We start from the raw sequence: 27,205 nt of genomic DNA, 5'->3' as shown, positions 1-27,205 counted from the left end.
CTTCTCTGCACTGGCAAAAAAATACAGCCATAGGGAAACAGTATTTGTGGGATCCTGGCCTTCTGTCCTTTTTCCTTTTTCTGATCTTAAAAGCTGAAAGATTCAAAAAGCTGGTCTTGGGTCAAGACAGGTGATGTAAGTCCTTTATTGAGATTAGCCAAAGCTGATTACATATAAATTCTTGAAACAACCAACAATAATATTAACAATAAATAAAATCAATAACAACAAAAAAGAAAAAAAAGAAGGAAAGTAAGAAAATCTAGGCAGAGGGACGCCTGGGTGGCTCGGTTGGACGACTGCCTTCAGCTCAGGTCATGATCCCGGAGTCCCGGGATCGAGTCCCACATCGGGCTCCCAGCTCCATGGGGAGTCTGCTTCTCCCTCTGACCTTCTCCTCCCTCATGCTCTCTCTCACTGTCTCGCTCTCAAATAAATAAATAAAGTCTTTTAAAAAAAAATCTAGGCAGAAAACTTCAAGGACCTGAAAAATGGGGTATAAGTGCTCCAGTTATTTTATTGTGAGAAAAGTTTAAAAGTAGAATGGGGGAAAACAAAAGAGTCTATATTTATATAAGCTCAAAATAAGGCATCATTTTTATGCATAATATTATTTTTTAAAGGTTTTATGTTTATTTGACAGAGATCACAAGTAGACAGAGAGGCAGGCAAAGATAGAGGGGGAAGCAGGCTCTCCGCTGAGCAGAGAGCCCGATTCGGGGCTCGATCCCAGGACCCTGAGATCATGACCTGAGCTGAAGGCAGAGGCTTAACCCACTGAGCCACCCAGGTGCCCCCTTATGCATAATATTATTACCTAGGCAAGACTCATGTTAGATTAGTAAAGTTTTTTTGTTTTGTTTTGTTTTTGTTTTTGTTTTTTAAACAGGCCCAGAATTGAGGTTTAGAAAAGTACCCTGCTTCTATATAGTGGAGCTCAGTGATTCTGAGTGTGAGCTCTGGCATCAGACAGTCCAGGTTTGAACCTTGGCCCATACTTACATGGAGTATGAGCTTGTGCAAATTGTCCACCTCTCCGTGACTTCATTTCTCCAACTCTAAAAAACATATCTAATATCCAAAATATATAAAAACTTCTTCACCTCAATAATAAAAAAACAAGTAACCTGATTAAAAAATGGGTAAAGGCCTTGAATAGATGTTTCTTCAAAGAAGATATCCAAATAGCCAACAGGTAAATGAAAAGATGCTGAATATCACTAATCACTGATGATCAAATAATGCAAATCAAAATTACAGAGACGTCTCAACTTACATTTGTTAGGATGGTGATTATCAGGAAAGCAAGAGGTAAGTGTTGGTGAAGATGTGGAGAAATTGAAACCCTTGTGCACCATTGGCAGGAAAACGAAATGGATCAGCTGCTGTGGAAAACAGCATGGAGGGTCCTCAAAAAATTAAAAAAAGAAATATCATATCATCCAACAATCTCACTTCTGGGTTTTTATCCAAAAGAATTAATATCAGGATCTCAAAGAGGTATATGTACTCCCATATTCATTGTAACATTATCCATAATAGCTCACATATGGAAACAACATACATGTCTACTAACAGATAAACCAATGAAGAAAAGGTGATATATAATGACAATGAAAGATTACTTAGCCTTAAAAAGAAGATATTTCTTCCATATATGATGACATGGAAGAACCTGGGGGACAGTATGCTAAGTCAAGTAAGCCAGTCACAGAAGGACAAATACTGTATGATTCCATTTACATGAGGTATATAAAATATTCAAACTCATAGAAGCAGAGAGTAGAATGGTGGTTTCTAGGGACTGAGGGCAAGGGAAATGGGGAATTGCTGTTCAACCAGTACAAAATTTCACTTATGCAAATGACTAGGTTCTAGAGACCTGCTGAACAACTTTGTGACTACACTTACAATTCTGTGTTGTACACTTCACTTAAGAGAATGGATCCCATATTAAATGTTCTTACCATATTAAAAACAAATAAATGAAACAAGAGTGACAACAACAAAACGTACCTGAGATATGGTTAGGGTTAGATGAAATCATTTGTGCTATATCCAAATGCATTAAGAACCTGACACATACTAAGTATTAAATAACCATCGATAATATTTTCTTATTATACCTGTGGGAAGCTAGTTTGCTTGGATTACTGATCCCAAACCCAGGCACCACCATTCATTGGGTGGCATCATACTCAAGTTCCAGCTGCCATATCTAAGAGCAAAAACAGACCCAGATGGCTGAGAGTAATTAGCAAACCCCACCCCTGCCTCAGGATAGGACTGAATGGTTTTTGCCCAGGTCTTATGCTATGTATCTATAGTGGAATCCTTTCCATGTCCAGTTTCTCAAAAAGGACTGAAATGGAGCTGTTCAGGGCAGTTGCTGGTTGTAGAGTGTGACAGAATGCTACGCTGCCTTGCCTGACCCATTTCAGGCCAGAGTGCTATTTATTTCTAGGGACTAATCAGCCAAGAGCTGTGATCTGGTTCTTTCTCGGGCAGGTGCTGTGTGCAAAAAGAGCTCCGAGATTCAGCTAAACTAGAATCTGCACCAGAGCCCTGACTATTTTAGTGCCTCATATATATAGTAGGATGGAAATTATTCATATTTTCTTTTTGAAAATGAGTCACAGGGTTGAGGAAGAATGTCAGTATTATGAATATCAACAGAATTGTCTTATTTTTTAACAAGCAAAAATCCATGAAATTGTCGACCAGCATAGTCCTTATAAACTGTGGCTTAGTTTAGATTGTTACAAATAATTTCTATACATTACACAGCTTTCCAGTTTGAAACTGTTTAACTATTTCCTCCATCCTGATGGGACTCTGATCTCTCACATTCCTGAGAATTATTGGGATTAATAGAGAATAAAGCCAAAATTCATCATTTTTCTTAGAAGCTCCTGGGTATTTTCTTTATTAAAAATTGGCTGGGTTGCCCAAAGAAGTTATGGGTTTCTGAAAAGATTTAATTTAGTATATTATAATATTTTATTTTATTATTTTTTTAATTTTTTTTAGAGGAGGGGAGGGTCAGAGAGAGAATCATAAGCAGACTCAACGCCCAGCACAGAGCCCCACCTCATAACCCTGAGATGATGATCTGAGCCAAAATCAAGAGTCAGACACTTAACCAATTGAGACACCCAAGCACCCCCAGAGAGACTTTAAATTGAAGTGGCTCTCTTTAGCCTGGCTGGCTTGGCCATATCATCCTACAGGCAGAGAAGTGAATGAAATGATTCCTGATGCTCCCTGTTCTGTGAGCACTGAGCCCAGAATGGCTCAACATGGACGGAGGTTCCTTCACAGTGTCTTGGGACCAACAGACCGTTGGCGACTAGTTTCCAAAGGGAGGCTTACAGAAAAAACAGGAGGTAGGGAGCTCTTGAGGAAGTAGTCAAAGACTTAAGGAAGTTATAGTATTTTAATCAAGCTGATTCTTTAATAGCACAATCAATGAGATTGGCAAGCCCTATCTTAAGTGATAGATTGCCCCCTAGTCAGAAAGGCTCATAGAGGCTGATTTCTAAATTTATTCAATAAATATTTTTGAACAGTGGTCTGCATGCCAGCACTGTGCTAGGCAAGGGAATACAAAGATAAGCGAAGGGTCATGGTTCCTGATTTCATGAAACTTAAAGTCTGTGTGGGGAGACCCATAGTAACAAACTAATTACACAAATATGTAATGACAGATTGTGATAAGGGTCCTGTACAAAACAGAAACCAATTTGGGATACAAAGACTGTTGTCAGAGTTTGGAACTGTACAGGCTTCCCTGAGGAAGGGTCTGAGATCTACAGGATGAGGAAACTAGATAAGCAAGAAAAATGGAAACTTCCTAGGCAAGAGAATGGGCAAAGGGTCTGAGGGGGCTAGCTGAGGAGGAGAAGAGCCTCAAATGAGGCTAATGAGAAGTGCTGGGGCAACGTCATTTATGTAATGCATTTTTGTCCTTAGCCAAAATGCAATGGAAACGCATTGAAGGGTTTAAGAAAGTGGTGGTGGGGAAAAGAGTAGAATAATTAGATCTGAATTCTGAATAATTCTGACTACAGTGAGGAGAAATCATCGAAAGAATACAAGGGTAAATATACTGTCATTGAGATAAGGGATGATGAAAGCTTGAACAGATGATCCCTTGGAGAAGAAAAGTAGTAGACGAGGTATCTCCTTAGGAGATCAAATTGATAGTAGTTGGTGCTTGCTTGGGAAAGGGTAGGTCGGGGTGAGAGTGGTAGGAACTCCAGATGTGAATACCTTGTGGATATCCAGATAGAGCTACAGAGGATGTAGTGGGATTTTTTAGGTCAGATCAGAGGAAAAGTCTGGGAGGTTCTCCTTGTGCCTCCAAACTAAGTGAGGAAAGGGTCCCATAAACGAGAGGTGGTAGAAAGACAACATCTCACTTTAGCTTGACCACAGATTCTGGAGGCATCCCAAGTAGTAGTCTACTCTAAGATACTCTAAGGCATCCCAAGTAGTAGTCTCAGCTTTTGGATTATAATAAACTCTATGAAGGAAGGGGCCATGTCATTCCTTACTGGCCAGGACTTAGCAGAATGCCCAGTATATGTCCTCCCAAATAGTATAGATAAAAAATATATTATTTTCCTAAGAGCACAGAGAATATCAGAAGTGATGGTGAGACTGAGAGAGTCGAGGCAGTCATACCTCAGACTCCTGGTGCAATGACCTTCTTACACCCCTCCCTTCCTCTCTCCTTCTCTTTCTTCCAGGTCTTGTGCTTTTGTTGAGACTATACCTTTATATTCCAAATACTGTCATCTCCTCATTTAGTTTTAAAAGCTTTCAAGGTTACTTGGGTGAGTTTGGGTATATTTGATTTTGTTTTGAGATGATACCGTATTTGGGAGCATTCATTTAAGTAGAACCCTTTTTGGATTGAATGAAACAGGGATTTGCCAATTGTAGTTACATGGAGAAATGAGCAAAGAACTCAGGTGCAGGTGAAACAAAGGAAATAAGACCATTAGACAGACCCCACAACACAACTGGAATGGTTGGATGTCCAGCAAAGCAGGTTCCTGCCGATTTTAAAAGTCCTGAAAGCAGCGGAGGACAGGAAGATCAGGGACAGCGGGCCTGACATTTTTAAAACAGGGTGATGAAGCCAGGACCTGGGAATTCAAGGTGAGAAGGAAGAGCCTCAGTAAACAACGCTGATGAACTTCCCCTCCAAGGACAAGCTGTGTGAGGGTTCCCTAACCCGTGGGCGGTTACTGGCAACAAGAAGAAATCAGAGATCTTAAAGGTGAGCTGTCAGTGGGACCCCGACCAAGATGGAGATGACTTCCTGGGTTGGTAGTGACAATAGCTTAGATAACTTTGCCTGAGAATTCTTCTGATTCCTGCTGTGAAATTCTTCATTTTCATGCAAAAAGGATGAGCGTATTTTCCCTTAAAATAATGACATATATGTCCAGGTGGACTGACACCATTGAAAATTTGTTTTTTCAAAGTCATTAATACATTGTAAATGTGAGAAGAGGAGACTACCTCATGAACAGATGTTTCCAGAAAGGTGGATAAAAATGAATAGCATTACTGATCTCTTCGAATGGGTATGGTTTCATGCAGCAGATATTAAATATTTTCTTCACAATAAGTGTGTGTGTGTGTGTGTGTGTGTGTGTGCATTTGTGTGTCTGTGTGTGTACATGATGCAATTTTTCTGGCTCTTTCACCCTATATAATTTAGCCACAAATATTGAATTTTGACACTTCAGGCTTTTTATGTGAATTGTCAACCAACCTACATGAGTGATACTGGGTGCCGCTATCTGGAGAAGCAACCGTGTAGAGAACTTGTTTTTGGATGCGGTGTGGGGCCAGGGTCAGTCCAATCAGGACCACGAATTTGAGCAAAGAGCAAGTTACAGCTGTCACTGTAACTGTAGGCTAGAGTCTTAATTTAGCTCTATGTCTTTATGAGGCTTCTGAGACACCTCAAATACAGGCTTTCCAACCATCTCGGGTCTAAGTTGTTGTAGATATTCTGGGTCTTATTATATTTGCAGTCATCATAATTACATGAATACCTTCTGTTTTTCTTCTTTGGAACAAGTGGTTACTTTTGTTACCAGCTTTCCATAGACAGCTGTGTGGGCATCCGTGTTCACAGCTGCCTTGAAACGGCTGTTCAGCTTCCACAGCTCCCTCTAGAACAGGCAGGCTTGTCTTGGACTCTCCCTCCCTCCACTTCCATACTTGTTTCTTCTTTTCAGTCTTATTGTCCTTCTGCTCCTCCCCTATCCTCCTACTTGCAATCCTCCCTAGTGTTTCTCTGTTCCCCTTAGTTTGTATGAGTCACATGATGCTTCCTCACCCTTCCTTCCCCTGACCCACCACAGGTTAGAAAACTGAGTTCCAGTCTTCCTGAGTCTTCTTCTCAGCAAATAAGACATCCAACCCACTCATGAAAGTATTCTACTTCTCTCTGAACATTTTGATATGGGACAAATAATTAACATTCTGGAGTTCAAGGTGTGGGGGCTAGAGGCAATGGGGCTGGCAGTGGCAGAGATCATGTTGGATGGAAAAAGCTTTCAATTTCCCTTACATCATATTAAGCAGACAAAACCTAAATATTGGGCAGGTGCTATCATGGCCCTTTATGGGATAGGTCATTGCTGCCCTTCTTCTCAAAGAAGGCTTAAGGGACCCTGGGACATTCCCAGTGTGGGTAGGACTCCCTCGTGTATCAAAGAAGCACATCTAAATGATCTAAATGAGTCTGGGTTGGATTAGGTAAGGAATGAGACCAAAAAGGAGATATGCCCTTGAAAGCAGCCAATCTCATAGCCTGGGGTAGGCATTTGTTGTCTGCTGAGTCACACCGGTCACACCGCCTTGGGATTAGCCAGCTCTACTTTCTGTTTCAACAATAAGAAGTCTTGCAAAACTGCTGGCATGTGAGACAGAGGTATCCAGAAGGTCTTGGCATCTCTCCCAGCAACATAATGGGTCTTTGGGAAGAGACTTGTGAGCGCGTGGTCCATGCACTCCACCACCAGGGAGAGGTCCATGTTCACAAAGGAAGTTGTGCCTTTCAGCTTGTCTAGACCTGTAGAAAGAGACAAAAGTACATGTACTCTTTGGAAGAAGGGGAAAGGAGTGTATGAGGCTGGAGTGTAAAGGGGAGTATGTGTGTGTGTGAAAATTTCTTTTGAATTTGCTGTTATAAATTGAGGCCCCTGTGGTGGGTTTCTATCTATTCCTTAGAAAAGGATGCAGCAATGTTTTCATTCGACTGCTGGCTCTCAAACTTGAGTAGGCAGCAGAATCTCCTAGAGGGCTTGTTAAAACCCAGTTGCTGGGTCCCACCACCAGCTTCTGACTCAGCAGGTGTGAAGTGGGACCCAATAATTTGCATTTCTATCAAGTTTTCAGGTGATGCTGATGGTGCTGGTTCAGGGAGCAGACTTTGAGAACCACTACCTTAAAGCAATGAGAGAAAGATACTTTATAAAGTCCATGAGGCCCCTGAGCACAAGAAGTTATGGGTTTGATCCTAAATTTGTTTTAAGGGACTACTATATGTTTAGGAAATGGGGAGGGGCTGTGCGAGTGTGCATGTGTGTGCACGTGCACTCACATACCGTGTGTCTCTGTAATTCGGTGAATAGAGAGGGAATCATCCCCAAAAGTCTTGACTCAGAAAGCTAAACATATCCTGGTGATCAGGCAGCTGAAGTGCTTGAGTAACGTTCTAGGGTCGTTTTAGAGAAGCAGGTATTTTATCAGAAGATTGGTAATGGCTCGGAGCATTCCTGCAGTTTTCTTAAAACATACCTGAGTTGTTTCTTCCTAAGAGAAAAATCTATGATTTTAAATCTCTTTTTCAAGTTAAGGCTCCTGTAGCCACAAGTTGTTCAAAGAACCAGAGATTACCTAACATGTCTTAGTGGTTATTTTAAACTTTCACAACTAATAGTCTAGGAAGTGAAGAAGGGTGAGCTTAAATTCGTGGTCTGCTTGGGAATTATGAGTCTGGCTGATGTTCAAGTCCTAGTTTGAAAAACTAATAAAAACAACCAGTGCAAAACTGTGCTCAAAGCCTTTTGGTATTTCTGAGAGGGAACACCTGAGCCAGGGACCAAGTGAAAAATAATTTTGAGATGGAAGTTGATGACCTATTCATAGGCATTTAGAAAGTATCAGTGTTAATATCAAATAGAGAAAGCTCTTTTAAATGAGGTATTTTTAAAAAAGATTTTATTTATTCATTTGAGAGATGGAGACAGCACGATTAGGGAGGAGAGGGAGAACCAGACTCCTTGCTAAGCACAAAGCCCTATGTAGGGCTCGATCCCAGGACCCTGGGATCATCACTTGAGCCAAAGGCAGATGCTTAACCAACTGAACCACCCAGGTGCCCTTATTTCTGAACCTACTTAGAATTTTCAGAGTTGATAATGAGTGAGAAACACAAGTATTTAACAGCAGAGGTTCTCAGCATCTAGTGACATGATAGCACTGGGAGGTTTGTGAAACCAGACCTTCTCTGTATGTGTGTGTGTGTGCGCGTGCATATATGTGTGCAGTTGGGTCAGGTGGCTGGGGGAGTCCGTCATTCTAAAGGTGGATCTGACTTGGCTCTTGGCTCCCTCTTGAAAACTTCTGGCCTTGAACCTTGCCACACTTGGCTCTCTCGCCAAACCCACCAGGTGAAGAAGTAGGACCAGAGTTTTGAGGTTACAGTGACACAAAGTTAGGTGGGGCCCTGTGTGACTTAAAGCAGGAGCCCAGTAAGTGTTTGAGGAATGTCGACTAAGCTTTAAACATGACCAGGAAGTTTGAGGTGGAGCTTGAGACCTGTTACAGGAAGTTCCACCAGCTCCTTAATGCCCCGTTCCCATGATCGTGCAGGGCTCAAGACTAAATGGCAAAGTCAGGCTGTCTGGGTTCAAAGCCAGCCATTCCACTTACTGCGTGGCCCTGGGCAAGCAGCTTCTCTGTGCCTCTGTTTCTAGACAATTCAGGGAATATCTACTTCACAGGGTTTATTTAGGCATTTAAAATGAGGCAGTCCATGTAAACCACTTAGAATGTGGCAAGTACCAAATGTTCACTATATGTTAGTCATCATACACTAATCTATTATTTCCATCCCTGACTCAGTCTGACTTACGCTGCTTCGCCTTCCATCTCTGCCCCCCGTGCATTCCTGCTCTGGAAGGCTTCCACCCAGATAATTCCTTCCTGGCCTTTAGGCCTTACTCAAACCTGACCTGTCTCATAAAGGCCACTGGCCAGCAATGCTTTCATCCAGTTCTGAATTCCTTTGGGCAGTTAGAGACTGTACTGTCTAGCACCCCTTCCGGGCTTTTGGGGTCTGTCTAAGAATTACAGGATCAATTTTCTTGCATTCTGCACAGTCTCATTGTTTTACAATCTCACTGGTTACTTTTTCTCCTCCACTAAACTAAGCTGGTTAAGGGTCAGAGTCTGAGTCTTGGTATTTTGTAAACTCCATAAATCCTTGACCAATGTTTAGTGAGTGGTTGGTGTTTACCAAAACGAGGAGGCTTGTATAGAAGTGAAGACTGTGGGCTCCAGTCTAGGTATGACCGGGAGGAGTTGTATAGCTGTGTATAGAACATTCACCTTTCCAAGCCTCTGTTCACTACTCCTATGGTTCTTTTGAGGAGTAAATGATAGAATTCATAAGGTAGGATTTGGCAGTGGGTAAATGCTCAGTAAATGTTTGTAAACACTTGAAGTAAGAGATGGCACTGGAATTAATAGGGATCTTTAATCCATATGTTATCTCCCTATTGGTATATCATTAACAAAACCTTGTTTTTTCATTTGTATTTGAGTCTCCTTCATGTTGCTTAGGACAATGAACTCCAGAAGAACCCTGGGCCCACCCAGAGACTTACTTTTTTGAATGTAACCTTCTCCATACTGTTGTTTGATATCTGGAGACAGATGCTTCCAAATGGCGAGTTTTTTTTCAGTGGCTTTTATTGGATCTGATAATCCTGTTTTGAATAATCCTGGTTCAATACATGAAACGTGTACACCAAAAGCTTTCATGTCCCGTCTGTGAAAGAACACATTGATGATGTTTAATCCAGGTTTGTTTGGAGAATGTTTGCTATTTGGGTGATTATTTTCGAACGAATTTTTTCATGGGATCACAGAATTGCATGGGTTGGAAAGGAGTATTTAGTTCTACACTCTCAGTTTGCAGTGAGGAAGCTGAAGTTTGCGTGGTGAAGGCTGGTTTAATGGCAGAATGGGAAAGGGATCTGGGCAGACCCCCTCCTGGACTAGTGCTCCCAACTAAGTCATACTCTCTCATTAAATTGACAAGCAGTCGGGTTAAGGACAGGTTTCTTCTCGGTATGCAAAATACCTTATGGGGAAATGGAGTGATGACTGGCCTGGATGGACAAGTCTACTTCCATTTTAGAAATGTGAGGACATTGCAACACAAATGAGGACAGGCTGGGGACACAAGTGTGACAACCTCTGATGTGGCTCACCTGCTCCCTATCCTGCTCAGTGAGATCTTTCATTACGTGGCCTCAGAAAACCAAAGGTCTACTGATTTACTGGGCAACAAGGTTTTAGGGAAATCATGATGCACTTCCCCCTTTTAAAAGCAAAACAAAGAATTGCAAACTGTTATATGAACAATTATTTCCTAAATTTAATGTATATTTCCACCAAGGATCTATGATGAAGTAATTACTCATTTTATACAAGTCTTTACCACATGATTTTTAAAGAACTGTACCAATGAACTTAAAATGTGAATTATCTTAGGTTCTGTTTTCAGCAACATGCTTATTGTTTAGTTTGCAGTGTAGTTTATTAAAAATGCAAATTAACTTCATCTTGAAAGATTTTGAAAAGTATGTTGCTTGCATTAAAATTATTAAAAGTCATTTTCTAACTTAATTTACTTTACTCACCTATCTTCTGTGCTCCTTTGGGTTTTGGAAAGTATTTGGAAAGATTTGTCACCCCATCTACTAATGAAATAACATACAATCTAGGGACAAATGGCTTTAAGTCACCCAACTAAGCTTACCAGGTAAGTCAAACCAGTATGAACCCAGTTATGTGTGCTGTGTTGGGCAAATACAGCTTTGAAAAGCCCCAGCCTTCTCCCAGTTGGACCATTGTCCCTAAATCCTCCTATATATAGAAATTCTAGGGCCGCCACTGGACTGGGACCTGCATGCACAATACCATTCCCAGTACCAGCTCCATGATTTAGAAAACAACAACAACAACAACAAAATGAAACCATTCTTTACTGGGTAATTTCAGGCATGGTATAGTGCATTGCAAACATACAAGTCCTTCAGTTGAAATCCCTTTTTAAAAGTGGTTATTAGTCTCCAAGAGGGTGGGAAGAAACCCTGGTGCTTTTTGTCTCTCTCTCTTTCCTCCCTTCATGTGGCCCCATGCCCAGCATACATGTGTGAAGTAGATGGCAGAATGGAGTAACTTCCAGCAGGAGGGCAGTCCCAGGAAACAAGAGAGAACTGGAAAGGTGACAGAGAGAGGATCTCAGGAAAGTGAGCTTCTAACATTGCTTATGCACTGCACACGTGCATGTGTGGGTCTGACTTAGAGAAGCAAACTCTGGGACAAGCATCTTCCATATCCCAGATGGCTACTGTGTAGTACATCTGCAGAACAGATCTGAATACCACAGCAAAGTCTTTAAAAATCAAGCAAACATTGAAATCTCAAAGTACAGAATGATGGTTAGCAATTGTGACCTGAATGCAACCTCATCAACTGTCTGCTAAAACAAAAATACTGGGGCAACTCGGTAGCTCAGTCATTTAGGCAGCTGCCTTCAGCTCAGGCGGGCACCGTCCCTCCCTCTGTCCCTCCCACCCCACTCATGCATGCTCTCTCTCTCTCTCTCAAATAAATAAAATGAAACAAAAATATCAACATTCTCCATAGGACTTAAATAAGACCCATAGTCTCATATCATTCCAAATATTCAGCATAAAAAGAACTGGCACATTCCAAATGTTCAGCATAAAAAGAACTGGAAAATCTCAACTCACATGGGAAAAGACAATGGCAGATGCTAATGCCGAAGGACACAGATGTTGGAATTACCAAAGTCTTTAACGCAGCTATTATAAAAATGTTCCAAATACAAAGGAAAATACTCTTGAAGTGAATGGAATGTTAGAATGCTTCCCAAAGGAAAGAAAAGACAAAGAAGAACCAAATGAAAATTTTATACTTGAAAAACACAATAACCAAAATTAAATATTTTTTGGTTGGACTCAATAGCACAGTGATGATGGAGGAAAGTCAGTGGATTTGAAGATAGACCATTAGGAATTATCCAATCTGTATAGCAGAGAGAGAAAAATGAGAAAGTGAACAGAACCTTAAGGATTTATGGGACAAAGTCAAAGGTCTAACATTTGTGTTATAGAGTCTCAGAAGGAGAAGAGAAAGACTGGATTGCAGAAAAGAATGTTTGAAGAGGCAATAGCTGAAAACTCATCAAATTTGACCAAAGATATAAACCTACAGATTCAGGAAACCCAGTGAATATCAAATGTTACAAATCCAGAGAAATCCATGCCTGAGGGCACTGATTTGGGGTCTTTATTTGCTAAAAAGATTCTTCGTTTTGAGCTCTGGGGTTCTCTGATAACACACAGCAAAAAGATGTGGTCAGTGCTTTCTTGTGGGAGCAAAATCTTAACCTCTGATTAGTAAATTCCCCCTTTTTTGGAAATGGATGCATCAGAGGAAAACTGTCTTTCTTGTCTTTGGGGGGTGGGGTGGGGAAGGGAAAGTTATCATCCATTTAGCTGTAGTGTCTGAAATGTATGGAAATTTGAATCCAGAACTTGCAACAAGAGGGGGACAAAAGCTGCATAGCTGAGTTATTATTTTGTGAAAATTACATTTACCTTATCAGATAATTTTCTACTGAGGGTTTAAATAAGATGGTACTATTGTTTCTGCAACTGACAGTTATACCAATGGAGAGTTCTACCCTGCCTTAGGTTTTCTATATGATTCCCTGACTATATAACACACCGACCTGTAGAATATAAATTTACCATCACTGTCAGCATCATACATTAATGCAAAAAAGTAAAAAAGACTTGGAAAGACTTAAGTTCAAATCTCAATTCTACCACTTACCAGCTGGGTGACCTTGGGCAAGTTGCTTAATTTCTTTGTTTCAGTGGTATTGCCTACAAATTGGGAGTAACTTAAAGCACTAACTAGAGTGTCTAGTACGTAATTAACATTCAGTAAACATTAACAGCTATTATTTCCTAATATGTCAATGTTTGCTTTACCTTAAGCTGTCATTGAAGCCTTCTACTGCGTATTTGGATGGATTATAACCCCCTCCACTGAACGCCAGCCGACCTCCAATGCTGGAGATATTGATAATCCTTCCTTGAGCTTTTTTGACCAAGGGAAGCAAATTTAGAGTCACATTGATGAGGCCAAACAAGTTCACTTCAATAGGTTCTCTGTAGTCCTCCACTGTCAGCCAGTCGGTGGGAGCCAGCACGCCAAGAACACCGGCATTGTTGATCAGACCCCAGAGACCTAGATCAGAGTGGAAAGGAAGCAGGTGTGATGGAAGATGGCACTTACATGGGCATCCTTGATGGAAATACAGCCCCTGCTTTACACAACTCTGCCATTTCCTCCTTGTAGATACATTCCTGCTCTGAAATGCTTTACAGTTTTGGGAAGGAACTACTCTCTGAGAGGGTAGGGAGGCGAAATTAAAACAGTTAGAGCTCTGTTACTGGAAGCTAGTCTCACAGTAACTCTATTTCTGGTTCTGCATGTAAAATACTGACACTGTCTGAATGAGCCTTTTGCTTTTTTGTCTTTTTTAAAAATAATTTTTTATTTTTTTATTAACATATAATATATTATTAGTCCCAGGGATACAGGTCTGTGAATTGCCAGGTTTACACACTTCACAGCATTCACCATAGCACATACCCTCCCCAATGTCCATAACCCAGCCACCCTATCCCCCTCCCCTCAGCAACCCTCAGTTTGTTTTGTGAGATTAAGAGTCTCTTATGGTTTGTCCCCCGCCCGATCCCATCTTGTTTCATTTATTCCTTTCCTACTCCCCAAAACCCCCACATTGCCTCTCAAATTCTTCATATCAGGGAGATCATATGATAATTGTCTTTCTCTGATTGACTTATTGTTTTTTTTATCGTAGATGCAAAGTAAATTGGTCTATTTTATCCATTTGCTAGATTGCAAAGCCAGAGATTATTTATAAACTACTTTTTACAAAGAGCAATACAATCTACTTCATATCTATTTTTAGTAAAAAAATAAAAAAATCCAGTCATCAATTGTTTTATGATGGAAAACATTTAATATTGTTAAAGTTATTTGGAATTCAAGCATTAAAAATTGTCAAGAGCATTATTAAGCCATTGCTTTTGTGGTCTGGAGTCTCAACTAAATAATGTAGATATGGGGGCGCCTGGGTGGCTCAGTGGGTTAAGCCGCTGCCTTCGGCTCAGGTCATGATCCCAGGTCCTGGGTTCGAGCCCCACATCGGGCTTTCTGTTCAGCGGGGAGCCTGCTTCCTCCTCTCTCTCTGCCTGCCTCTCTGCCTACTTGTGATTTCTCTCTGTCAAATAAATAAATAAAATCTTAAAAAAAATAATGTAGATATGATAGAGAAAATTCACATACATTGATTGCTTGCATGATCTCCTGTAGCGTTTAGCCCCAAGTTCCTTCACTGTGAATGTAGCTAAAATGTAACTAATGTAGCTAAATGTAGAATTTTATGTAGCTAAACTAGATTTTATGAGAGAAGTGCAGGGAAAGTCAATACCTCAAACTCACTTCTCAATTCACCCACTGGGACTTAAGACTGAGGATAATGTGGGCTGTTTCTCTCATGCAAACAGTGAGCTTGCAGCTCAAAACTACTGAGGGCTTTATCCTAAGATTTTTCCAAGATTCTCCAGTACCATAGCTGGCATTTAGGAGACATTTTCTTGAAAGGTCATTTAAGATCCAAACACATTTTATTTAGTGTAGCTAATTTATAACACCCCCTCCATTCTTCCCACCCGACATCACTCACCTTTTTCCCCAACTTGATTTTTCACCCACTGGGCAGTCCTCTTGACATTCTCAGGGTTGGTTACATCCAGAAGCACAGTGTGAAGCCTTTCTGAGGTTTCTGCCTTTAAAGCTGTTGACTGTGATTCAGTCAGACAGGCAGCAATTACACGAAATCCTTTTTTATCAAAAGTTCTGGCTGCCAAATTTCCAAAGCCAGTGTCACAACCAGTTATGAAAATATACTTATCTGTGATGTCTGCAATCTTTAGTTGTCTTTTATAATTCCATAGAAAACCACAAAGGATTAGGAGGGCTAACACCCAGAAGAACATTTTTTTCCCCCTCTGTATAGGATAGGGACTCTCCTTTCTTGAACAATAAAAGAAGCCGGTGACCTGAGAGTTCAAAATTAGAAAGAAAACTCAAATTAGAATCGTCAAGGTGCTATAACCCAACACTGACGACTTCAGATATTTTAATGCACTGGAGTGAATAGTTAAAAAAGAAGAATAACTATTATTTGGCTAGGAAGATGGCCTTTTAAGTGCCCAACCATTCCCCTAAAGTAATGCAAAAACTAACCAAAACAGCCAGAAAAAGTGAACAGGAGAGAGGTTTCATGGCAAAGCTGACGCAACTCTTGTGTTGATGTGAATGAATGTATGAATTCATCCATCCGAAACAGAGACTGTCATGGTAAAATCTTATCGCTTGCGACCTCGTGAAATTCAAGAGTGGAATAGGCGAATCTATTAGAAAATGTTCAATTTCAATTGATTGATTAGATTCTTAATTATTTTTATACTGTCAGGCAAAGTAGTTGCCACTATAAAAATATTTCCAAGTTGGTTTCCATGTTCTTATTTTCAGTGGGTTATTGTCATTCTTCAACCCAACTTAGATCATCCCAACTCCATGCAGAGATTATGCAAGTGCATGGCCACCAGGGAGCGCCTGGACAGAGGGTGAGATGAATGGGAAGAGACTGAGGGATGATGGCCAAAAGCACAGCATCCCAAACAGAATCAAGAAACCTCAGATTCTGTCCTCTTTGCACACTAGTTTCTGTGAGAAAAAGAATCACATGACATAGGATAAAAGAATGCAAATTCTTTCCGGAAAATCATGAGGCTTTGACCATAAGTGCAGCAGGATGACCTAGAAAACTAATTAGTCCAGGCTAGCGGTGGCCTAGGAGCAAAAAATTAAACAGGTGGAGGGTTTCAGAAAACTACCACTTGCATTTTCCCTCAGCATGTATTACCTTTTTATCTTTTCCTAAATAAAAAAAAATTACTATTTCATGTAGGCTGACTGTACCAATTTAGAAATATCACAGTTGTTTTGGAAATGTTAAAGAAAGAATACTATGTTAATTTTATAATTTTTTTTTGTAAAGTAGGACTTGATTTCATGACCTTGAGATCAAGACCTGAGCCAGATGCTAACCAACTGAGCCACCCAGGTACCCCTATTAATTTTATAGTCTTGACCATTTAAATGCATATGCCATCTTAAAAGTTGTACTAATTATTATACAATGTTTGGCTGCAAAATAACATTTGTGAATACATCAAGCAATTGTATTATTGAAAACAAGTGTGATACTAATTTGGAAGCATGATATCAAAAGTATCATGGAGTGAGACTTCAAACTATTTGGGATATAAAATCCCATATATATTGCAATGTTTGTCATTTACAATGACAGCCTATACTATCACTTTTATTGTGGGTACCGATTGCTCGGGAAGAGCAAGCTATCCCATAGTAGGAAGTGAACAAGAACCAGGCAGAGATGGGGATGAGTGGGGGGGGGGGGGGGTGGCATTTGCCTGTTTGCCTTAGGTCTGAGCATCATGGCAGCTCAGACTTCCTAGCTCAGTCATAGGCAAACCAAAGGAAGGAGATCATTAGGTCCCACACCACATAGGAGCAGCACTGGGTCTGCATTGGCTCTCTTTGCCTTTGGAAGCAAGAGGAGTCACAGAGAACATCACCTGCAGGAGAGACATTATTTCCTTCCCTTTCAATGCAGGAAGTTTCCTTGCTTTTCCCTGTGTTCACACATATCTCTGCCCTTGATCTGGATCTACCCTTAAAATCAAGAAGGGCTTTGAGTGCTTCATAGAGGACAATGGATAAGCCTGGAATTGAAGTTTAGACCTCACAGATGCTTTGGGAATCATGACTGTTCATGGACCCTATGTTCAAAATGCTTGCAAGGCCAAGCAATTTTATAAAAGTAGGCTTTCGTTTTTTTTTTTTTCTTTTTTACAGCTATTTCCTGGTTTTTTATTTGAACCATTTAAGAAAATTGTTCATCTTTTTTCTGTTTGTAAAAGTAACTTATGCTCATGGTAAAAAAAAAAAATTGGCAGATACAGAAAAAAAACCAAAGAATGGAGTAATGATTATCACATTTGATTCTTAATATTTTTGGTACATATTTTCTTCCAGTTTTTTTCCTGTATATATAAATATTTCTTTCTCTAATAAGGAATAGAAACATACACACAGATAGAATTATACACATACACTCATGTACTCCCATTCATGCAACTTTGTTTCTACTGCTTTATAAGGAACAGATTACTTCAGATAAAAAAAAAAATCACTTGATATAATATATCATCTTCACTTCTCAAGGAAATTTTGGTCTCTGCTTTCATCTTTCTTCCCGGTAAAAATTCTTTAGCTAAAGAGAGAAGAGGTAAGAGACTGTCCTTTGATAAAACTAAGTCAGAGGTGAAAATTAAAATATAGTGGGTTTAAGCAAACTGGCCAATTCTTTTGATATGGCTGTGTCTATTTCTAAAGCTGTCAAGTTTTTAGATGACCATGCCTTAATAATTTGAGTTAGTTTCCCAAATCTTTCCTGTGTAGGAGTTACTTATTTATGGAAAATTAATGCCCAACTAGTAGAATTTTCCCTTCTTAAATATATAAGTACATTAAAAAGTGTATAATTTTGAGGTAAGGTGTTGGTGTAACTATCTCTTGGGAAATTTCATTTTTAGAAATTTTAAGGAAATTTTGTATTTATAAATTCAATTAGTATAGTGTGTTGTTCAACTCTAGCCTCAATAAATCGAATAATTGAATAACTAAATATTGAATTGTTTTCTAAATGGATTCTGTAGCCTTCATTGCAATCCAAATTTCATAGAGTTATTTGAAGAAGGCAAATGCTCATGGGGTTTAATGTGTCCTAGATCAGAGAGTGGAAACTTTCTATGTCATCATGTTTTGCTGGGCAAGTAGAAGGGGAGGAATAGCGAAAGAATGGTTTGCATTTGTGAAGTATTCTACACTGCACTTTTAAATATAGATCTCATTTGATTCTCCCAACAACCTTTTGAGTTAAAGGGGGCACGTTATTTGCCTCATTTTATAGAAGAATAAATGTAATTTATTACATGTACAACTAATAAATGTAAAAGAAATGATAGAATTAGAAAAATCACCATTTGGCAACTGTAATAGTAATAATTACATCAGGCAAGAATGATCAATGGATGCTAAAATTATTAGGTGAAATTCTGATAAGAAACAATAATTATAGAATCTCAAAATATCTCCCCATGAGAAATGTGCTAATTAAAAAGAGAGCAATAACAATTTCACAGTGGAGAAATCTGACAGATACCACCTTAATCAAGTAACAAAAATTCACACCACTAGTTGTGGGACAAACCAACATCATGGGCCTCCTGGTACTGTGCACTGGGAAGGACACAGCGGCACTTTCCTGCATAAATGGAAGCTAATCCTGCATGAAGACGTATCTCCCAATTCTGCACAATATATGGCCTATACTCTTTAAAAATGTCAAAGTCATGAAGGAAAAGAAAGAGTGAAGACTGCCCCCAGATAAATGGGAAATGAAGAGATATGATAACTTGTGCAATATGTGATACTGGGTCAGAAAACTATTTTTTTTTCTTTTGCCAGAAAGAACATTATTTGATCAGCTAGTGGAATTTGAGTAAGATTTGTTGATCTGATAAATAATATTGCAAACTCAATAAATATTCATTTCTCAATTTTTATAATTTATTATGATTATGTAGAAAGTGCCCTGCTTTTGGGAAACACACACTGAAGTATTTAAAGATTAAGTAGCACCGTGTCTGCAACTTACTCTCAAAGTTAAGAAAATAATAACTATATTTATATAAATAAGTAAACATGTTAAGGAAGCAGTCTAAGTGTTCATCGATAGATGAATGGATAAGGAAGATGTGGTTGCCAAGCCACAAACAGGCAGTTGCTGGGACAGTGGTGGTCGGGGGGTGGGGGTGGGGAATGGGAGAAACAGGTGAAAGGAATTAAGAGTTACAAACTTCCAGTTAGAAAATAAATAAGTCCCAGAGATAAGAGGTAGAGCATGGGAAAAATAATCAATAATAACATAATAACTTGTATGGTGATAGGTAGTGAGCATTTTGTAATGTATACAAATGTCAAGTTACTATATCGTACACGTGAAATTAATATAATATTGTATACCAATGATACTTCAATTAAAAATAGAACAACAGCAACAAACCTCCCCCATACATATGGATATAAAGAGAGAATGACAATGCAGATGTGGTAAATGTTAATATTTGGGGATTCTGGGTTGTATTATTCTTTCAACTTTTCCATAAGTTTGACATTATTGCAAAATAAAAAAGTAAAAATTTGACAGAGGAAAATAAAGCATTTTTTTTTCTAAGAAAAAGCTTCTTTTAATCCAAAGGAGTTTCATGCACGAATCAAGAACTCCAGCACTTCAAGATCTAGTGACCTTGCACTTCTAATCTTTGGTAAGTTCACCTTCACAACCACTAGAGAAAAGCAAAAACTCAAACCAAAACCGTCAGACTCCCTCCTCCCTCCTCATGCTCTCCATTTCCTCCTTACTTCCTCTTTCATTAGCCAAACTCATTTTTTCCTTGGTGACAGGCAACAGAGAAGAGCTTTTTAGTTGTTAAGGATGGGCTCACATTAAAATGTGTGATCTTCATTATGTAGCTCTCTGGGCTGAGAGTCATTTCAGATGCTGGTGTCCCAGCCTGCAGCCTGAATCCAGGGGACTACCAACTCTCACCGAGAGTTTCGTATAGCCTGTTCTTACCCCAAATACTATTGTCCAAGAAATAGCGGTTCTTCTTCATTCCCAAGGTTCACATTCCTCTAGGTCATTGGATTGAGTCAATCACAAACCAACACACACAAACCTTTGACCTCTATCTTAGTCAGGATTCCATGTGTGGTTGTGTTTCTTAGCGGCAGCCCTTGGTCGGAGTCATTGGGAACGCGACGCGTACGCAGAAGCTGATGGATGGCCAATTGGTTCATCGACCACAGAGAAGTAAATGAATGACTGTGACTACTATGGCCGCCTCAACCATATTCTGCCAGCCTGGCTGCCTCCGCATGGCCCGTTGTTCCGGATAATTCAGACTGGGGGCACTGACCCTAGTTGCTTGGGTTGTTTGCTTATCAGCTTTGTCTTCCAGTTTATCTCACAACAAAGCGCTTAGCAGGGGTACGCACCACTTGGCTGAAGGCAAGAGCCCCTCATCTGTAACAGTCTTCTTAGGACCCAGGGGCTGTGAGCCCGTGGGCTAGTCAAAGCTGAGGACAGAGTGAAGGGAAGCAGATCTGCAGCCCACACGGGGCGCAAGGACTGGCGCAATTCTAAATATGCATCCTCTGAACTGGCCTGGAGATTTTCCCTAAACTAGTAAAAATAAACCTGGGAAGCGAGGACTGAGGCCACACACACACACACACACACACACACACACACACGCACACACACCCCGGCAAGGCAGGGGTTCGGAACCCAGGTCTCAGAATCAGGCAGATAGAGGTCCAGTGCCCGCTCCTCGATCATCAGAGGTCTTTGGGGGGAAATTATTTATATTTTCTTAGCCTCCATTTTCCTAGTTGTAAAATGACAATAATCACTTCTCTGGTGGAGAGTACCTGGTAAAGTAAAGGGACCAATGCCTGCTGCACAGGAAGAACCTCATCATTAGGGCGGGATCAGTCATGTTCCCTGGTGAGGGGCCTGCTCTGTGTGCTGCTCATACCTCGGCAATGGGTACTTTTTGCTATTTGGGGTGAAACAATTATTTGTTGTGGGGTCTGTTCTGAGTATTGCAGGATGTTTAGCAGCACCCCCTGGCCTCTACCCCCGAGATGCCAGGAGCACCCCCTCCCCAGTTGTGACAACAAACAATGTCTCCAGACATTGCCAGATGTCCCCTGGGGGACAAAACAGCTCCCAGGTGAGAACCACTGGTCTAGAGCTTCCTTGTGTTAGGGGTCCAGAACCACTTTTCTGGAAACTCAGTCATTAGTTCCTTGGTAGGGCCACATTGATGAGGGTTATTTTTTAAGGGCTTACCAGAAAAGTTTTATTATTTATAAATATTACTTCTAGGCTGCTACTCTAAGCGTTAGTTTCTATGATTTTAAAAAAGTGCCTTTTTTGGGATGCCCAGATAGCTCAGGGTTTAAGCATCTGCCTTCGGCTCAGGTTGTGATCTTGAGTCCTAGGTCAGCCTCCCTGCTCTGCAGTGAGTCTCCTTCTCTCTCTGCCCCTCCCCCAACTTGTTCTCTCAATCTCTCTCTCAAATAAATAAAATAAATAAAAAAACAAGACTTACAGTAAAATTATCTCCATTATATAGAGTAAGAAACAAATTCAGAAATGCAGGCTACACTATGGAGTATTATGCCTCCATCAGAAAGGATGAATACCCAACTTTTGTATCAACATGGATGGGACTGGAGGAGATTAAGCTGAGTGAAATAAGTCAAGCAGAGAGAGTCAATTATCATATGGTGTCACTTATTTGTGGAGCATAACAAATAACATGGAGGACATAGGGAGATGGAGAGGAGAAGGGAGTTGAGGGAAACTGGAAGGGGAGATGAACCATGAGAGACTATGGACTCTGAAAAACAATCTGAGGGTTTTGAAGGGGCGGGGGGTGGGAAGTTGGGCCAACCTGGTGGTGGGTATTGTGGAGGGCACGTATTGCATTGAGCACTGGGTGTGGTGTATAAACAATGAACTCTAGTATGCTGAAAAATAATTAAAAAAATAAAAAATTTAAAAACAAAACAAAACAAAAAGAAATGCAGGCTAATTGTCTCAAGAAAGGATCGTAGCGCTGTTTTGACGACTGATACCCGGGCCACTCACATTTGGTTATTCACCATTTCTTCCTCTGCTCCACTGCCACCTGGTTTCCCGCTCAACCCCAGGATTCTGGGCTATGTGTACACTTCTCTACAGCCACCAGTACTTGCATGATCCTTGGCATTAGGTAAAATAAATGCTGTCGAAGGAAAGAAGGAAGAGAAGAAGGAAAAAGTTTCAACTCTAAGCCCAGGGTTCCGGTGGTAACTGGATTAGTCTCCGAGCCCTCGGAACCATCAGACAGAAGGGTAATAATAGCAACATCATATTCACACTTCCAATTTAGAGAACTTTAAGAGTTTTTGAAAAGTGTTTGAGGAATATTTATCTCATTTAATTGTCAAAATATTTCTGTGAGCTAAGTAGAACAGGTATCATAACAGAAAGTCATTATCCAGAGAGTGGCTAGAGCTAAAATTCTGATCTCTCAACTCCGAACTGTGTAGAAGGAACAGGAAGAAGTGCAAAGAAATTAATGCAGTATCAATTAACAAGAGGAATAAACACACTTTATCAAAAGTCTTGATCATGCCACAAAGATTGAAAAGGAACCAAGAAAGGAGAACTAATTGTCTCTTTCATTTGCCATGCAAAAATGCTTAAGTGTAAGCACGTGTTTGCAGCTGTAGGAAACTATTGCAACTTGATTGCTGTCCTTTCTCACTTCTGCTTTTTTTAAACTTTCTATACCTGGGTGTCTTTTCCCTTAAAAAATAAAAAAATAAAGATCCTCTGATTTCACTTCTCTTATTCACATTCCTTGCCCTTTAAAAATAAATGACAGTTACAGACAAACAAAAAGAACTGAGAATAATGTCTCCATGTCTCAATGTCAGGGTGAGCCCCACTTTTCATAAGGAATACAGAATTCTTTCTAAATACTCCCTCCCACGCGACTTGATTTTATTTCTGCATAATTCCACGAGGGGCTTTGTTTTAGAAGGTGATACTACAACTAGTCAGTTACACTGACTGATTGGAATATGTAGAATTTTTATTTACTTTCAATTTGTTGTAATCACAACGCAAGCTGAAGCAACAACTAAATAGTTCCTTAAAAAAAAATCAAAGAGCATTTAGCAGTAGCTTTCTCAAATGTTTTCCTTTTGAAGTTCTCTTTTACAACTTTCTTAATACCCATGGCATTTTAGGACATGTATGTCCTTAGTACACTTAAATTTTGTTAACCTAGCTATGTTATACCAAATTCCTTTTTATTTCGACATTTTCCTTGAAGTAAGAAGTTCTGTTTGTTTTTTAACCCAAGTGAGCTTTCACAGATTTCTGCCACACCTCTAAGAAAAAGAAATAATTTGACCTAATGCAAAACTAATTTATATGATGAATAAATAACATTTCTATGAAAAAAAGTGTTCAAGTTGGGCACCCAGAAATCTAAGGAAATTTTTTTCAGCAGAGCCAAGGGATCCTATATGAAATATGCTTACAAAGGCTTCTCTGAGGGTCTGATTAAAATAATAGTAATAATAATAATAATGGTTATGATGCTGCTGCTGATACAATTGAGGTGGTCTTCGTCGTCATGGAAACAGTAAGTTCTCTCACTCCATGGAATAAAGAAGTTCCTCTACCAGTTACATTCCCTTGAATCCTGCTTCCTTCAGGAGGTAGTTAGTGTGAGATACCCTTAGTGTTATTTGTGTGGTGGGACCAGTGAGGCGTGGAAGAGTGTGTGTTTCCTCTGCAGATTCCTGCATTCAGAAAGTCTCCTAGGAGAGGGAGGGCAGCTACTCCTAACGGAGGGAGGGCCTGATGGGCTTACACTGGTATTTTTAGTTCTAAGGATAAAACTATCTCTAATTTTCTTTTGCCTTCTCTCAAACATTTTAAATTATAATTCATCATAATATTCACAATTATTAATTAATAAATTATTCCCCATTCCCCTCAGGTTGATTACTTTGCCAATAGGCTTCCTGACGGTATTGGCAGGTTAAGAATTATTCTTAAAGCCATGGTTGCTTTACTTAAGAGATGATATATTTTATATGGTTATAGCTTGTCATTACAAGGCTTCAAAGAAAGCTTAGACGGGTGCCCGGCTGGCTCAGTCAGAAGAGCACGTGATTCTTGGTCTTGGCGTCATGAATTCAAGCCTTATGCCGGCTATAGAGATTACTCAACAACAACAACAGTAACAACAACAACAACAACAACAACAACAACAACAAACTTAAAAAAAAAACAAAACAGAAAACTTAGTGTTGGGTCTATGGTCAAAGGAGGGAGACTGATACAAAGTGAAGGTCAAGCAAAGCTTTATTTCGCGCCAAGCATCGAGAATCAAACTGACTGGCCAGGGCCGTCTCTTGCAAAGAGGCGACCCCTCCCAGCCTCACAGACTAACTTTTATAGAGTAGAGGCCATGTGGTTGAGCCTGGCCACACACAGGTGGCCATTTCAATTACAACTCACCCTATAGTAGCTATTTGAACTAGCCTATCACTCTGGTCAGAATTGGTGCCCAAAAGGAAGGGCCCACATTCTTGGGTGGTTAGGGAGGCGCTTTCCTGATTTGGATGTCTCCACCTGGCTTGACTCATCCTTGTATTCTGGGCTCTGTTACCTCCCCCTGACCTGACAAGTCCTGGTATATGGGCTCTGTTATCAGGGACTGGTCAGTCATACTTTACTGGTTTCCCAGACTTGTTTCTAAGTAAGTTCCTCTGGGGAGGCAGGGTCAATCTAAGTTTACTGTATAAACAACAAAATGGCTTGCTCTGGCTAAGTAGGCCCTTACATTTAGAATATGGAGACAATGTTACGTATAGATGCTGAAAGTGTGTTCAAAACTTCAGTGTGTTTCTTTTGTCTGCACTTAACTTTGAGCAGAAGGAAAGCTCTGAGGTTTTAGTCTGTACCTTAAGAAAGTGATATTTGTTATAAGGATTTTACCACCAATTCCCCCTCTCCTCATTTAAAATGTAGGAGATAACTATTTTTTTTCTTGTATTTAAGCACTGGGATTTGTTCTAAAAATTGGACACACTTTTCAAATCTCAAAAACACAATACAAAGATGATATGACATTTAAATTTCATTTTATGCAGCATCTAACCAAGGACATTCTTACAGCATCTAACATATGCCAAAGGATTCTAAGATAAATAAAACATAATCATTACCCTTGAGCTAGTAGTGTAGGGGGACATTTCAGAGCTATTTGTACAACCCAAGTTGATTTTTAATTTAAAAATATGTTTTATTTAAACTTTTTCTGCAACTGCTAAAAATCAACCTACTGAGGGAGTGCACCGCACACCATTTAAATCCTAAAGCCTTTAACAGGGGATGCTGGGATTAAGTGGCAGCAAAGCCACTAAACCACCCACTGTATTTTGGGAGTCAAAGTGAAAACAGACTTGGACTTGGGGGAAAGCTCAATGTCTTCTTGGTAAAATGGCAACCACAGGATCAGACATCTGAAGCAGGTTTACTGCTGTCATTTTAGTATCCAGGAACCCAATATTGTGCATCATATGCATTATGAGGAAGTTCCCTGATTCCTTCTGACCTAGAAGGAATTTTTCTCACTCACTGAGCATGCCTGTGTGCATTCGCCTCAAGGGACGTCTGGTAACACTGGCAAAGCAGGTAGACAGAGAGATCAGACCCATAGTTTGAACAGAACCCCAGTAGCGCATCTGTGGTTCCAGTAAGAAACTCAACTAAGATTCCTACTCCTTTCGGAGCCCCTCCCCCATCCAGTTTCCAGTTAATTGTAAGATTTACAGTTGGTGTCAAATAGGCACAGAGGAAATAACTATATATAAATTTGGTTGTAACTGTAAGGTGCCAAAGAACACTCAAAGAGAGACCTGGGGCGGGGGGAGTTCCAGGCAAAGACCCGGGTGACACTGGGATCACGTCTATGGTAAGATGGACTCAGTGTCCATCACAGCCTTCTAATAGTAATATTATTATTATTATTATTACTTCATAACATGAAAAACAACTTGATTAGTTCTGTAAGAGTGAGGAAAATCAAAGGCAGTTTGAAGACGGATACGAGAAATGGAGGGATAAATGACAGAATTCAGTCACTGGTTACCTTACTGGAGATGAACTGGCGTAGAGAAGCTGTTGGGGACCGGCTGGGCAGAGGGTGGTTCTGTCCACTGTGCTGAGGAAGGAAGGATTGAGCCACCTGACCACACCAGTCCTCTGGAGGAGGAGATTCCCCGGGCTTCCGTCCAGCTCCGAGTACACACATGTGTGAGGAGCCCTCAGGTTCCCTCCTCACTCTGAGTCATTCTTTTGTGACACCGGCTGATGACTAAATCTCTCTCCAGTGGCTGAAGGAAGCCAAACAGCTGTGGGTCATGTGTTTTTGGAGGAATTGATAGTACCTTCAGTAACTTAAATTTAACAGCTTTCAGGGAGGGACTTAAAAAGGATAAATAACATTCCTTTATCTCTGAGTGCAATCTCTTGACCAGATTCAGCAGTTGAAATAATGTAACGTGGAAGCATTTTGTAAACTGTCCCATGCACATTGTTTTAATCAATTAATTTTTTTTAAAAGATTTTGTTTATTTATTTGACAGACAGAGATCACAAGCAGGCAGAGAGGCAGGCAGAGAGAGAAGAAGGGAAGCAGGCTCCCAGCTGAGCAGAGAGCCCAATGCGGGGCTCAATCCCAGGACCCTGGGATCATGACCTGAGCCAAAGGCAGAGGCTTTAACCCACTGAGCCACCCAGGTGCCCCTAATCAATTAATTTTGAATTATGATTACTGTTCATAGTCTTTAGGGTGTTTTTTGTTTTTTCTTCCTGTTAACTTGTCTGTTCTGATTTACTACTCTTTGCCTGCTAAGAGAGTAGGTAGGGGACACCAATCTTGGAGGATTCTTTTTCTCT

At 40.2% G+C, this 27,205-nt stretch overlaps 1 protein-coding gene across 3 annotated transcripts; it reads right to left on the bottom strand.

The window, feature by feature from the left end:
• Positions 1–492: 492 nt before the first annotated feature.
• On the bottom strand, positions 493–26,537 carry DHRS9 (dehydrogenase/reductase 9). 3 transcript variants are annotated; one of them, XM_047722392.1, is made up of 5 exons: positions 26,397–26,528; positions 15,137–15,512; positions 13,350–13,608; positions 9,921–10,084; positions 493–7,099 (listed from the first exon to the last, which is right to left on the bottom strand). In XM_047722392.1, the coding sequence occupies exons 2-5, from the start codon at positions 15,447–15,449 to the stop codon at positions 6,876–6,878; spliced, it is 960 nt and encodes a 319-aa protein (XP_047578348.1). In that variant the 5' UTR covers positions 15,450–15,512; positions 26,397–26,528; the 3' UTR covers positions 493–6,875. The 3 variants fall into 3 exon arrangements, with proteins under 3 accessions (XP_047578348.1, XP_047578349.1, XP_047578347.1); XM_047722393.1 differs by lacking the exon at positions 26,397–26,528 and adding an exon at positions 22,328–23,180; XM_047722391.1 differs by having other exon boundaries at positions 494–7,099; positions 15,137–15,519; positions 26,397–26,537.
• Positions 26,538–27,205: the final 668 nt, after the last annotated feature.

The sequence above is a fragment of the Lutra lutra genome, chromosome 3 (assembly GCF_902655055.1).
Source record: "Lutra lutra chromosome 3, mLutLut1.2, whole genome shotgun sequence".
Taxonomy (NCBI): Eukaryota; Metazoa; Chordata; class Mammalia; order Carnivora; family Mustelidae; genus Lutra; species Lutra lutra.
The sequence above is the reverse complement of the archived record's forward strand: the minus strand, read 5'-3'. Positions and strand labels throughout refer to the sequence as shown.